Source organism: Pituophis catenifer, unplaced genomic scaffold (genome assembly GCF_029215685.1).
Source record: "Pituophis catenifer annectens isolate HBS135680 unplaced genomic scaffold, rPitCat1.0.hap2 SCAF_17, whole genome shotgun sequence".
Taxonomy (NCBI): Eukaryota; Metazoa; Chordata; class Lepidosauria; order Squamata; family Colubridae; genus Pituophis; species Pituophis catenifer.
The window spans coordinates 368,297-381,480 of NW_027256897.1; the positions used below are offsets into that span (position 1 = coordinate 368,297).

Below are 13,184 nucleotides of genomic sequence, written 5' to 3' on the forward strand. Positions count from 1 at the left end.
GAATTCTCCCAGAAACCCCTTCGTAGTAGGTTGTACATCCAGCCTTTCATGATGCCCTGTCGTATGATTGGCTGGAACGACAAGAGGTTCCCCTCCTCTTCAGAGGGAGGTACAGTAATCCGAAAGCGATGACAGTCCTCAGATTCCTTCTCAGGAGCATGCGCAAAAGGCGCCTGGCCGGCCGATCAATATCTTAATCTTAGGCGAGAATCCAATTTTCCAGGGAAGCTTCGCTTCTTCGGAATGACGCGCCGCCTGTCATCCCCCCTCCCAACCCGCCGGACCGTCTCTGCCCTCCGCCCCTCCCTGCAGGGGTCGACCAAGGACGGCGTACCATGAGGGGAGCCAAGGGCTTCCTCAGCAACTCAGCTCTTTTCTCTCAGGTGGCCTCAGAAAGCCGCGATTTAAGGTGCAGCGGATGAACCGTCGCGAACAACGAAGCTTCCTCTGGACGGGAAAGGCGAAACGAAGGCGCTTCGATCGGAGGCAGCCGATCCCGGCCCCGAGGCGTCCGGCCGACTCGCTTGAGGCGCCGCCGCCGGCACCACCCTCGGCGACGGACGCGGAGCTACCTCAGGGGCTGCCTTCCCGCGCGCCGGACAGCTCCGCCGGGGCCACGCCCCCGCGCCAATAGCAACCGGGGGCGGGGCCCGAGGGCGGGGCTTCGGAGGCGGCGCCGCCCGGGCGAAGGCAAATGGCGGAAGCGGTGGGTGGAGCTTACAGGAACTTCCGGTCGGCGTTTGGGTGGCCGGACGCGGCTCCGGGTGAGTGGGGGGGGGGGGAGGAGCGGTCGCCGCGGTCGCAGAGCGGGACTCTCCGCGGGGGGAGGGGCGGGGGAATTCCCCGGGCGCTCGCGACAGACACCCGGGCTTCCCGCGCAGGGGCTCGGTGGGGGAGGGGGGAGGGCTGACTGGCTCCCCTTCGGCCCGGCGGGGCGGCACGTGGCTCGGGGCCCTCGGCGGCTTCCAGGGGCTTTCCAGAGGCGGGAGCTCCTCCCCCTGCCCGGCGGCGATGCCCGCTGCGGATGCGGGGCGGCGTGGGCGGGGACCGAGAGGCCGGGGAGCCCCTCCGCCCAGCCGGCCGGTTCCCCGACGGGCCCCCCTGGATGCGCCGCCCCGGCCCGCCGGTGGCTGCGGCTCCTTTGGGGCTCCTGAGGCGGTGAAAGCGCGGAAAGGCGCCGCCTGGTCGGACTCCGGCGGTAGGTAGGTGGGAGGCCGGCTGTCCCGGAGCGTTTGAGCCGCCGCCCGCCCTTCCCTTGGGGTGAGTCTCTCCCGGGGCGGCCCCGGACAGCGCAGCGGAGGCTCAGCTTTGCTCCGCCGAAAGACGGGCTTGCGACGGAGGGAAGGCAAGGCAAGGCAGGCTTCAGCCAGGCCGAGCCCTCCAGTCCGACCAGGCAGCGGAGGCGGCCGATGGAGGGTTGGAGAGGAGAGAAGCTGGGGGCTTCGGTGGCTGAAAGGGGAGCCCTTTGGCGGGAGAGGAGACGCCGCCCGTTTTGAGTGAGGGGCCCCAGAGGGAGGCAACAGCTTTAAAGGGGTGGGGCTGCCTTAGCCAAGCGGCCTTTGGCTCCAAAGGCAACTCGGCTAAGGCAGACCCTCCTCCCACCCATCCCCCCCCCCCGGCTCAGCCCACCTGGGGACCTGCTCACAAGCTGCTGTGGATGATGGATGGCAGCCTAGCAGATTCAGCCAGGGGCCCTTTGGAACCAGCCATTGCCCAGTTGGGAGCAGGGCCGGGGGCCCTAAAGCCACACCAGAGGGTTAATTGGGTGTATTTAACATGGAGCTGAACTGTGGCCCTTGTTCCTTCCTTCCAGGGTTGTGAAGGCCACGCAAAGAGGCTGGTTCACATGGCATCGGCCAACGCAACCCCTCCTGGCTCTTTGGACGTAAACCAGCCAGGCTTCCCTAAGGAGATTCTGGGCACTGAACTGGTGGGCAAGTACCTGTGTTCAGAGTGCCGGAATATTTTGCGGCGGCCATTTCAAGCCCAGTGTGGTCATCGCTACTGCTCCTTTTGCTTGAAGAAGATCCTAAGGTGCCTTTGTCTCCCTTTGCTTGAATCTCACTCACACACCCTTTGCAGATGGAGAAAGCGTGCTGGGTTTCAAACGCTCTCCCCTGAGGACCAACTTTATGCTGGCAAAGATCACCCTCTCCCCAAATTCCTTACACCTTGCCAAGAGCCCGAGGGGAACGGGTTCCTCCCATGGCTGATAGCTCAGCCGGCAGTCCCTTCCGGCTTTGGGCCTTGATGTTTTCCAAGGTGGGAAAGATCTCTTAGGATCGCCCCACATGCAGTTTCACCTGCTTAGTCCCGAACCAAATTCTCACCCCAGAAAGAAACTGCTACATCTTTTTCATTAACTCTCCACCTCTGTCCCCCTGCAGAAAGAAAGGGAGTAAGTCAGCCTTTGCAGCAAAAGAGAGCATCTGCTTAATTATACCCAGGATAGGCAATCTGACACCTGCCAGCTTGGGGATTATTCCTGTTGCTTCAGGAGTTGTAATATGGAGGGCATCAGCTGCACACCTCAGGATCAGTCAGAGTGGCATGACTGAAAAGGAAGGGTGGCTTTCCCTATAAACAATTCTGACCTGGAAACAATTCTCCCTTGTGGGGGTGGCCGGCAGCTGTGCAATCAGTTGGAGCCAAACAAGCCCAACTACACACGCTCAGAGAGACACTGAATGATGTCAGGGCAAAATGCAGCCCCTTTCCTAGTTGAGGTGGCTTGTCTTGCTGGGGAATGGGCTGCCCAGTTGACTTGGGAGGGTCTCGTGGTTGTTCTCACGGTCTTCCTCTTCCCCGCCAGCTCAGGGCCCCAGAAGTGTGCAGCCTGCCTTCAAGAGGGGTTGTACGAAGAAGGCGCCTCGATCTTGGAACCAGGGGTGGTAAGTGCAGCCCCCTCGAGAGGAGTTTTGTCCAGCTGTCCTTCCAGGCAGCTCAGAGGGTGGACGAGGTCGGCTGGGTCAGATGGGGGCCCTTGAAGTGAAGGCGAAGGGAAGTTCCCCGTCCCTGTTTCTCTTCCGAAGGCTTCCCTTTGAGGCACCTCACTGCAAATTCTTGGCATTCCAAGGGGCTGCGGTCACAACCTCCCAGTAACTGGGACAGGCATGAAGAGGGGCCGCTTCTTCCTCCTCTGTCCCGTTCAGGAAGGGCTTCAGCTCAGCCAGTCAGTTGGGGGAGTACCCCTGCCTTGCCCTCTCCCAGCGAAACTTTCCAGTTGGGCTGGCTTGCTGGTTTGGCCACGGATTGTGCCAGAATCAGCAGCCGCTCCCGTGTTCTTCCTTGGCCAACCCTGCAGGCAAACTGTTGGTGCAAATTTGCCCGGCCAGTCTTTTCTTCGCATCTCTGTACTTAATCCTTCCCTTTTTGTCCCTTTGAGGCTTTCCCAGATAACGCAGCTCGGCGGGAAGTGGAGAGTCTCCCGGCCATCTGTCCCCACCAAGGTTGCACATGGAAAGGCTCCATAAAAGAATATGAGGTAAAGATCCCAGGAGGGGGCCTTCAGCAGCCCTTCCGTATTTGAGCAGGGGGCTCAGTGGAAAAGGGCAGGGAATTGGCCCTCCCTTGCCTGGGGGGTGGGGGCCTTTGGTCAGAACTGTATGTGGGGTAGTGGCACCATCCCCTGCTCCCTGTGAGTCTTCTCTTGCCTGGTCTGTGCTGTTGGGGGCCAGGGAGCCTTCAACGCAGCTTTGCTGCTTGTCCTCCCCAAGCAGGGCCCTTTCCCCCCCCCCCCCACCACACGTCCAGACGCTTCCCTCCCCCCAGTGCTCAGTTCCAGAGTCTGCATGGAGGCTTCATGGAGCGGAGGGAGAGCAGGGAACCCTGGGTCTAAGGAGACTGCGCCATGCTCTGAGCGGGGGAGATGGAAGGGCCTGAGTTAGTTCTCTGGTCAAAGACTGAAGCCCACTTCCTCTCCCTGAAGAGGCCCCTCGTAACCCCCCCCCCCGCCTCTCTGCCATGAGCCACGTGGTCCAGTGGAGCTCTGTGGATGGGCAAAGTCTTCTCCAGCCCCCGCTTCCCATGGAGAACCGGAGACTAAATCTCAATTAGGCGCCTGTCTTGCTGTGTCTGCAGCTGGGCTGCGTGCTTTGAATGTCAGAGCTTCCAGCTTGGAAAGTCCCTGGCGGAAGCCTGCACAGTGACACCCTCTGGAAAGTCCCTAAAATACTTGCTGGTTATTCAACCCCAGAGGACAGACGGGGCCTGCTGGCAGCGCCAAGAGAAAAGCGCCTCTGCTCTGGATCGGGTCTCGGGCAGCTTCTCCTGCCTGTCATCCGACACCAGCAAAGAGAAACTGCCCCCCCTCCCACCTTTGACCGCCAGCTGCCTCCTGGCGCTGCTTTTACTTTCTCTTTGGGTGGGCGACACTGCAGGCTTTGGCTCTGGAAAGCGAAAGTGCTTCCCTGCTACTTGCAGCCCTTTGAAAAGACCGTGAGGCCTCCCAGTGGCCTTCAGAGCCTTCAGAAGGTGCCCAGAAGAGTCTCAGTTGCATCTCTGCTTCCAGATGTGTGGCTTGCTGGCTCAGCTGGAGGGAGTTGCCTCTCTGTGAAGGGCCGTCCCAAGATCCGACTTGGGAGGAGAGGAGCCTTCTCCATTCAGGTTCCAGGCCCTCTGGAGAGTTCTGATTTCAGTGGGAGGCTGGGATATCTCAGCCAGGCAGGCCACCCAACTCCCCTCAGTTGGGGCCCCGCTCTTCCTTAGCCCAGCCAGAATATACAGAATACCACCTGCCTCTTCACAATAGCAGCTTTCATGCTTCAGCCCCCCCCCCCCAATCTGCAGGGTTCCTATCTGAAGCAGAGCAAGGGGCATGCCTCACCCCTGGATGCCCCCCCCCCCGTGTTGATTTTGCAAACACAACAGTCAAGGCCATTAAAAATTATGAAGATAATTGGAAAATAAATGAGCCCCAGCAAGAACAAGCTGGGTGGCCTCGAACAGATCCTCTCCACAGCCATCAAATCGATTACAGACATTTTTGGGGTGCAGAATGTCAGCGCAATGGGGCTTTTGTGCCCCCCTTTTGGGGTGAGTTTCCAGGCTCAACGGCCGCTCCCTTCAAGTGCAGCCTGCTTTCCTGAGCTGCCTTGGAGGGGCGCAGGTGGCGAGGGCCTTCCTTTGGCCTGCTGGCCGTGCTGAAATGCCAGTCCTTCTGCCACAGAGCTGTCACGAAGGGAGCTGCCCGGCCATGCTGGTGGCCTGTCCTGCGTGTCACGGCCTGGTCAGGCTAGGCGAGAAGGAGCACCACGCCGAGCAGGAGTGTCCCGAGAGGAGCCTCAGCTGCAAATACTGCCAAGCTCTTTTCCACTTCTCTGAAAGCAAGGTACGGGCCAGTTTCCCCCACCCCCATTCCTGAGAACTGCCCTTTGAAAAGGCAGGTGTATTATTTCAGCAGCACTTAAAAGCATCCCAATTCAGAGCACGAAGGTGTGGCCTTGGTTTTGATTACTCCGGTGCCCTGTTTCCCAGGCAGTGTAGAGCTCTGCCTTCCTTCCGGGCAGCCTAGCCGCTGAGTGCCAGCTGTGGAAGGCCAGCAGTGTCCTTGGAGGAGGGGAGGTGGGGGCAGAATGTGGCCTAACTTGCAGCTTTGTTTTGCCAGGCCCACGAGGCTGTGTGCCCCAAATTTCCCCTGGCCTGCGAGGGCTGCGGAAAGAAGATGATCCCCCGGGAGAAGGTCAGCAGTGAAGCCCTTAGTATTAGTACCCCAACAAGGTCCCCTTGGGTGGCCCACCTTTCTACCCCCTGTGGTGGGGCGGGGCAGTGACCTTGGCCTACCCAAATGCCTCCCTCCACCAGCAAGAGGACCCGAGGATGCTCTGGTGCTTTTGAGATGGGCCCCCGTCACCTCTCGCTCGGGTGTCAGATGGGGCAGAAATGACACAGAAATGTGGTGGGTGAAGGGATGCTCCTCCCGCTCCTTTTGAAGCTGCTTTCCTCTTCCGCAGTTTCTGGAGCACGTCAAGACCTGCAGCAAATGCAGAGCCCCCTGCAGATTCCAGCCGGTCGGCTGCACCCACCTGGTATTGTGGCGCTGGGCTTCAAAGCAGGGAGTGGGAGGGAGGCTGACTCTGGAGCAGCCCGTTCAGCCGCTCGGACAGCATCCCTGTGTCCTGGCGGCCCCCAAAGAGCCCTCTTGGCCCGCCTGACTCTCCTGCTCTTCGCAGATGGAGAACGAGAAGCTCCCCGAGCACGAGAGGAGCCACCTGGGCGAGCACCTCTACATGCTGCTGAGTTTCGTGCTGAGCTTGGGCTCTGCGTCCAGCAAGCTGGAGCCCCTGCTGGACCGCCTCTCGGCGGAGGCTGGCTGCATCCTGGCGGGGGGCAGGCCCCTGGTTCCAGAGGCAGAGCTGCCCAGCTCTTTAGAACTGCTGGGGAAATGCGAGGCCCTGGAGAGGAAGACAGTCACTTTTGAGAACATCGTCTGTGTGCTGAACCGGGAGGTGGAGAAGGTGTCGCTCGTGGCCGAAGCCGCCAGCCGCCAGCATCAGCTTGACCAGGAGAAGATCGAGGCCCTCAGCACTAAGGTGGGACTGGGGTTGGTGGCTCCCTGGTGGTGAGACATTCAGAGTGGGTCTCGGTCCCACTTCCTGGCCTGGGCAAAGTAGAAGGGGAAGGGGTCACTTTGGGTGGCCTAGGTTCATGCGGAGCACCCCTCCCAAGGCTCTGGGTGGCAGCAGAGCTGTTGGGAGCCTCGGTTATGCCTTCCTGGCCCAGGTGCGGCAACTGGAGAGAAGCATTGCCTTGAAGGACCTGGCCCTGGCCGAGATGGAGCACACCATCCAGGAGATGGAAGCGGCCTCCTACGATGGCATCTTCATCTGGAAGATTTCGGACTTTGCCAGGAAGCGGCAGGAGGCAGTCGCGGGGCGCTCTCCGGCCATCTTCTCCCCAGGTGGGGAAAGCCACCTTGGGAACATCCAGGCTCTGATCTTGGGTGGACCAGGGGTAGGGTGGGGGGGGGCGCAGGGGCTGCAGTCCAGAGAACGGGTGGGGCAGGGCAGGGCAAGCCAAAGGAAATTGCTTCCTCCCAACTGTCTTCTGCTCTGCTTGGCCAGCCTTCTACACCAGCAAGTACGGCTACAAGATGTGCCTGCGGATCTACCTCAATGGGGACGGCACCGGGCGTGGCAGCCACCTGTCTCTCTTCTTCGTGGTAATGAAAGGGCCCAATGACTCCCTCCTGCGGTGGCCTTTCAACCAGAAGGTAGGATCCTGGGGGCCACAAGGCTGCTGGGCCTGCAGCAGGGAGGGAGGGGCACACCTGGTGGGAGTCCTTGGCTTCTGAAGCTTCAGACAAGACCAGTCAGAGCAGCCTTTCCTGCCCCAGTGAGTGACCCAGACCCCCCTGGGGTTTTTGCAAGGGCAGAGGCCAAAAGGGATCCAGAGATGAGGGAGGCTACCGCCAGGTTCCTGTCTCCTCCGTAGGTCACCCTGATGCTGCTGGACCAGAATAACCGCGAACACGTCATTGACGCCTTCCGGCCCGATGTGGCCTCCTCCTCCTTCCAGCGGCCCATCAGCGACATGAACATTGCCAGTGGCTGCCCCCTCTTCTGCCCCCTCGCCAAGATGGAGTCCAAGAACTCCTACGTGCGCGAAGACACCATCTTCATTAAAGCCATTGTAGACCTCACGGGCCTTTAACGCCTTGCCCACTGGGGTCTCGGAGCACGGGGACTGCCCTGGACGGCCCCCTGGCCAACAAGGGCCTGGTGGACCTTTTAGCCTTGGACTGCCCCCCTGGTCATGGGGAGCGGCTTGGAAGCCCTGGTGGGCCCTGAAGGAGGGGCCTTTCCTGCTCCCTCTGTGGCTCCTCCCTTGCCTGGGATTGCTGTGGGCGGATTGGGAGGGGGTGGCCTAGGCCAGAAAGGGGACCGAGGGGCTGGGCACCCAAAGGAAGGTCTGGCAGGGGACCTTTAGGGGCTGCTGACAGCGGAGCTGCTCCTGGCCAGCCTGTGTCCTCTGCCAGGCAATCCCCCTACCCGATTCAGTTCTCTGGGCAGGGAGGCCTGGGCAATTGCCGGGAAAGTCGCTCCAGCAGAGGTTGAGAAGGGACGGAAGGGTTCATGAGCAGAGGTGAGCCATTGGGGAGGGGCTTCCTCCAGTGTTCCCAGCAAGAGAGACCTGGAAAATTGGCCCACCCCCTTCTTCTTCACTGGTGGGGGAGGGGGGGGCTCCTCTGAGGAGACACAAGGTCTGGCAGGAGTGTTGAGGCGATCAGAGGGGATTTTGGTTGTCCTGCTGAAATGCTCTTCCCTGGGCACCTGAGAAAGCCGAATAAAGCATTATAGAGGCGAGCCCCGTTTTGCTCATCTTTGGGGAGACAGGTTGCTGTTCTCTCCCCTCCCAAAGCAAGCCAAGGAAGGTTTTCCAAGGAAGGAACAGCCCACGGGAGAGCAATCCCCCACAGGGGTCTTCTCAGAAGCAAGGGTGCCCCGCTCAATGCCCTACCCATCTTCTGCCTCGTGCCTGCCACAGAAGAGGGCCTCTCTCGTAGCCGCCAGGGGGACAAAAGGGAGCACTCGCAGATGCCAAATATGCTCAATGCAAGAGCAACAACTCAAGCAAAGTTTATTAAGACCAAGCCATGCTGCACTAGGTAGCCAAGGTTGGCAGGGCGTGGAAGCTGCCCAGCCCTCCTCAAAGACGCACAAACAGGTTTCTTTCTGCTTCACAAAAGAAATAACACCAGTCGTGCCTTGGCCTGCCTCTTGTAATTCCCCCTCCTCAGGGAACGTGGGCAACTCCCCCAAGCCAGGGACCGTGCTCCTTCCCAGGGGCTGGCAGGCTGCAGCTCCAGATCCTTCGGGGGGAGAGGGGGGCCACCTGGGTCAACGAGAGCAGAGGCACCGAAGGGAATCCAGTTCAGGGCCCAGCTATGTTTCTCTTACCTCCCCGTCAAGCAGAAATTCAAGCAGGACCAGCACAGGTCTCCTGGCTCCCTTCGTGGCCTTTCAAAGCCCAGGAGCCACATCAGAGGGTGACAGCATCCTACAGAGCTATGCCAGCCTGTGGCTCCGTTCCTCGAATGGCGATTCTTCCAGGCCTCACCCGAGCAGGGCATCTGTGAAGCTGAGTGGGCTGGGCCAGGGTCGCTTGCAGGGGACGGGCCTCCTGGCCCAAGGAAGCAAGCCCTGCCCAGCTCACGTTCCCTGCTTCGTGGCCCAGGAGAAGAGGCGTCTACGAAGTCTGGGCTTCTCCTCGTGAAGGACTCGAGCGGTGCGGGGAGAGCGCCACACTTTGATGGTGTTGTCCGCGCAGGCTGTCAGGAGGAGCTCCTGTTCCACAGGGCTGAAAGCCACCGAGTTGACCACGTCGTCATGCTGCAATTTGGCCAAGCAGATGTCGTAGTGCCGGTCCCAGATGTATCCGTGGCGATCCTCGGCCCCACTGCACAGGGGGAGGGAGGAGGAGGAGACACGTTGGTGACCATAGAACAAAGCTGGAGGAGAAGCTCTGAGAACACCACCACCACCACGCCTCAAGGGACTAGCCCTCAAAAAGGCGCAACGGGATCTGGAAGCCATCAACTCCCTTGCTAAGGAGCCTTCGCTGGACAGAGAGGAGAAAGGAGGGCAAGGCTCACCTGGCCACAAAGTCCCTGCTGACATCAAGGAAAATGAAGTTGAACTCTTCGCTGGGCGTGTAGGCCCGGTGTGCCCGCAGAGCCCGCTTGGCCTCCTTCATGGTCTTGAGGTCCACCACGCGCAGCTCAATCTCCTCAGCGATGGGGGGTGGCTGCAAAGGATCGGAGACAACGCAGCCCTCAGGCCAAGCGCGGCTGTTGACGTACAAGTACCTGGAGAGTCGGGGGGAGGGGGGAGAGAGAGACAGGGCAGTCTCACTGGCCTTGTGGAGGGCGAGGTGGGAGCTGGGCAGCAGAGGGCTCCTGCTTGGCTGGGCGCCTGGCAATCTCCCAACACAAAGAGCCTTGGTAGTACAGTGGTTTAATGCACCCTGTTATTAACACAGCTGCCTGCAATTACTGCAGGTTCAAATCTCACCAGGCTCAAGGTTGACTCAGCCTTCCATCCTTTCTAAGGTAGGTGAAATGAGGACCCAGTTGTGGCGGCAATAAGCTGACTTTGTATAAATATGCAAAAGGATGAAGGCTATTGCTGAGCACATTGTAAGCCGCCCTGAGTCTTCGGAGAAGGGCGGCATATAAATCAAATTAAAAAAAAAAAAAAACACAGCCAGCCCTTCTTCCCTGAGCTTGTGGTTGTGGTCCCCCATTCCCCCCAGCCGGCGCAAGACCTTTCATCGCTGAGCTGAGGCATCGTGCCACCCGGTCTCCATCCCATGCCCAACCATTGGCAGCTTTCCCTACCTGTGGTCTGGAGAGAGGCCCATGCCAATGATATGCCCGTGAATATCAATGACATGATCCAGCGAATCAAAAAATCTGTCCGAATTCCTCTCTTCCCCCAGAACAGGCCCTGCGGTTGTCATTTGGTGGGGAAGGATCTGCTTAATTCCTAGAGGTGAAGCGAAGAGGCAACTTGCTAGCTTGCCCATCTCTCACAGGGTGGCACCAAACCTCTTTCACCGCCTCCGGTCAGACCAAGAGGGCAGGTGACCTAGCCAAGCATCAGACCTCCAATGGGAGGCAGCCAGATATTCCAGCAAGGCTCTCCCTGTTGCTCATCCCCAGGCTCTGCTCCACGATCCCCCTGTGCAGAAGTGCAACGACCCTTCAGCGGCCATTTCTTCCACCCCCCTCCACAAGGAAAAGAGCACACAAGTCCCTTACCAATCTGGTGTGGTGAGTAGGTGAGGCAGCCGGTGGTGAAGACCAGGTATTTCTTGTTTCCACCCTGCAGGGAGAGCAGGTTGGGCTCTGGGGGCTTCGTTCGGTTCCGGGCCAGGAGTCGGGCCACTTTCGTCTCCATCTCCATCTCCGTCATCATTGGCCGGACGCGTCCCGCCATGATGTCACTCAGGAAGCGGTCCAGCCCATCTTCAGTCCCTGCCTCCCCTTCGGCTGCCGGGAAACCCCTCAGCTGGGGCCTCTCCTCCACCTCCTGGCTGTGGCTCTCCTTGTGGGGAGGAGCGGGGCCCTCCCCCACCTGCTCTCCAGGGCTCGGCAGCTCGTCAGGAGAGCTGTAGCGGCTGCAATCAACGACCATGACTGTCCGGATGGTGCTGGCATTCAGGTTCTGGATTTTGAAGAGCCGTTTCACCACGTTGACGTTCTCGGACTCGACGCCCTGTGAATGACGGGGCAAGTCAAGCCACGGAGGCCCGGGGCTCCCTCCACCCCCAGGTCACCCCAGGGACGCAGCCTCACTTCACCTGGAAGGCGTTGTTCAGCCATAAGACGGAGCAGGAAGTGAGGTACCCAATCCGGTGCAGGTTGCTGGAGATCAAGTTGGTCTCGTTCAGCCAGCAGCCAAAAACGTCGTAGGGCTTATTGCGGACTCGGGACAGGAGTTCGAAGTTCTCTAAAAGAAGAACGGGAGGGGCTCAAGGGACCGCCCAGAGGTGCAGGAGGAGGTGCGAGACGTCTTGAGCCGCCAGAACCAGATTTGGAGGGACGGGATTACCCCGCTCTGCCTCTGCCCCGTCCAGGCTCTTCTAGGGGGAGCCCGGGCTCTCTCCAAGCTCTCGGCGGGCGCCCCGCAAACCTCCTCACCCAGGCCGATGACGGCAATCTCCCCCGAGGAGGAGGTCCGGGGCCCCATAAAGACCCCGGAGACCAGGAGGAGGGAATCGTCCGCGTTGAACTGGGAGAACTGAGTGTAGCTCCAGTTGTATTTCTTCATGCTGGTGCTATGCAGAAGGGAGACCGGGAGATCGTTGTTCCAGACCTGCAGCCAGAAAGGAGAAGGAACGGGGCCGTCGGGGGCCGCCAAGCCGAGACCGGAGCGCAGAGCCCAGCCGGGCCTTTCCCACCGGAGCAAGACCCCCCTCCCTCCCTCCCTCCCTCCCCCGCCGGACCTTGACGGTGCAGTCCTTGGAGCAGGAGGCGAAGAGGCGGCCGCTGTGGGCGAAGCTGAGGTGGAGGACGGGCTCTCCGTGCTCCCGCAGGCGCTGCACCTCCACGCGCGGGACGGCCTCGCACAGCCGCTGGAACTCTCCGTACCAGGAGGCGGCAGCTGCGGCGGAAACGGAGAGCGGCTCCCGAGGCTGCGCGGCCACCCCGCCCGCTGGGACCCCCCCCTCCCCTCCCCCTCCCCCTCCCCCTCCGGCCGGGATTTGGGTCCCTTCGGCGCCTGGGTGGATGGATCCGCCCATCCTCCCCTCCCCTCCCCTCCCCTCCCCTCCCCGCCCGGGGCTGACCTGGGTGCCTGTGGACGTGGCGGGCGACGCCGTAGTGCCGGTAGAAGAGCCCCTTCCACAGGACCTCGTCCCGGGCCACCCGGCGCCACTGCCGGCACACCCGCCCCGCCGCCACCACGTCCGAGGGGGGCAGGAGGCGGAAGATCTCGACGAGGAGGCTGTCGGGGAGCATGGCCGCATCCTGCCGCCGCCGCCACCGCCGCCGCCGGGCCTCCCCTACCAGGGAGCCTCCCGCCGAGAGCGGCCCCTTCACGGCCGCGCACTTCCTTCCGGCGAGCGACGACACTTCCGCCAACGGAAGCCGAGTGGCCGATCCTGCTCTCCGGCTTCCCTAAGCCCCCCCTCCCTCCCTCCCTCCCAACGGCTCTGCTTCGGTCAGGCGCGACGAATCGAGGCCGGAGTGGAGCACGCTTCCTCGGTCGGCAGAGGGCGCTCGGGCGCGCTATTTGAAACTTTTTAGTCCGATATTTGTTTTGAATAAGTATTAGTAACGGCGCTGTTAAGTGACTCTGGTTTTCCAGGCTATCCCGGGAGGGTGGGAGCCAGCCTGGGCCGGGAAGGGGCCAATGCAATGGGAAGGCAGGGTGGCGTTAAGGGTTTTACATTGGGCGAAACAAAGCTGATATTGTATTTGGTGACAGCAGCGAGATTGCTGATAGGTCAATATTGGAAAAATGAAGCTATGCCCACTATTTTATGTATTTATTTATTTATTTATTTATTATATTTCTATACCGCCTTTCTCCCATAGGACTCAAGGCGGTGTACAGTCAAGAAAAATATAGACACACAAACATCATAAAATTGCTAATTAAAATTATTACTTAGTTTGGTATAATAGTCCATGGACTATTATACCAAACTATATGCCAAAGAGGAGGTGCAGAATGGACTTA

General features: G+C 60.3%; 2 protein-coding genes across 4 annotated transcripts; one reads left to right on the forward strand and one right to left on the reverse strand.

Moving 5' to 3' along the window:
* The first annotated feature begins 719 nt into the window (after nt 1-719).
* Nucleotides 720-8,303, forward strand: TRAF2 (TNF receptor associated factor 2). Of its 2 annotated transcripts, none has more exons than XM_070955848.1 (11): nt 720-764; nt 1,814-2,034; nt 2,813-2,891; nt 3,386-3,484; nt 5,168-5,329; nt 5,606-5,680; nt 5,952-6,026; nt 6,171-6,530; nt 6,721-6,898; nt 7,062-7,210; nt 7,432-8,303. In XM_070955848.1, exons 2-11 carry the CDS (start codon nt 1,847-1,849, stop codon nt 7,648-7,650), a joined length of 1,584 nt encoding a protein of 527 aa, XP_070811949.1. In that variant the 5' UTR covers nt 720-764; nt 1,814-1,846; the 3' UTR covers nt 7,651-8,303. The 2 variants fall into 2 exon arrangements, with proteins under 2 accessions (XP_070811949.1, XP_070811950.1); XM_070955849.1 differs by lacking the exon at nt 720-764 and adding an exon at nt 945-1,260.
* Nucleotides 8,304-8,543: 240 nt separating this feature from the next.
* Nucleotides 8,544-12,540, reverse strand: FBXW5 (F-box and WD repeat domain containing 5). Of its 2 annotated transcripts, XM_070955846.1 has the most exons (8): nt 12,289-12,540; nt 11,947-12,104; nt 11,642-11,816; nt 11,302-11,450; nt 10,760-11,216; nt 10,337-10,484; nt 9,593-9,805; nt 8,544-9,396 (listed from the first exon to the last, which is right to left on the reverse strand). In XM_070955846.1, the coding sequence occupies exons 1-8, from the start codon at nt 12,458-12,460 to the stop codon at nt 9,150-9,152; spliced, it is 1,719 nt and encodes a 572-aa protein (XP_070811947.1). In that variant the 5' UTR covers nt 12,461-12,540; the 3' UTR covers nt 8,544-9,149. The 2 variants fall into 2 exon arrangements, with proteins under 2 accessions (XP_070811947.1, XP_070811948.1); XM_070955847.1 differs by lacking the exon at nt 11,947-12,104.
* Between the last annotated feature and the right edge of the window lie 644 nt (nt 12,541-13,184).

Excerpts from the sequence above, each read along its gene's own strand:
- TRAF2 (XM_070955848.1), top strand. The coding sequence starts at position 1,847 with ATGGCATCGGCCAACGCAACCCCTCCTGGCTCTTTGGACGTAAACCAG. Across the intron at positions 5,681-5,951 it reads AGATGATCCCCCGGGAGAAG|TTTCTGGAGCACGTCAAGAC; the intron begins GTCAGCAGTGAA and ends CCTCTTCCGCAG. Across the intron at positions 6,027-6,170 it reads CGGTCGGCTGCACCCACCTG|ATGGAGAACGAGAAGCTCCC; the intron begins GTATTGTGGCGC and ends TGCTCTTCGCAG.
- FBXW5 (XM_070955846.1), bottom strand. The coding sequence starts at position 12,460 with ATGCTCCCCGACAGCCTCCTCGTCGAGATCTTCCGCCTCCTGCCCCCC. Across the intron at positions 9,806-10,336 it reads GGCCTCTCTCCAGACCACAG|GTACTTGTACGTCAACAGCC; the intron begins GTAGGGAAAGCT and ends CCGACTCTCCAG. Across the intron at positions 9,397-9,592 it reads AGCAGGGACTTTGTGGCCAG|TGGGGCCGAGGATCGCCACG; the intron begins GTGAGCCTTGCC and ends CCCCCTGTGCAG.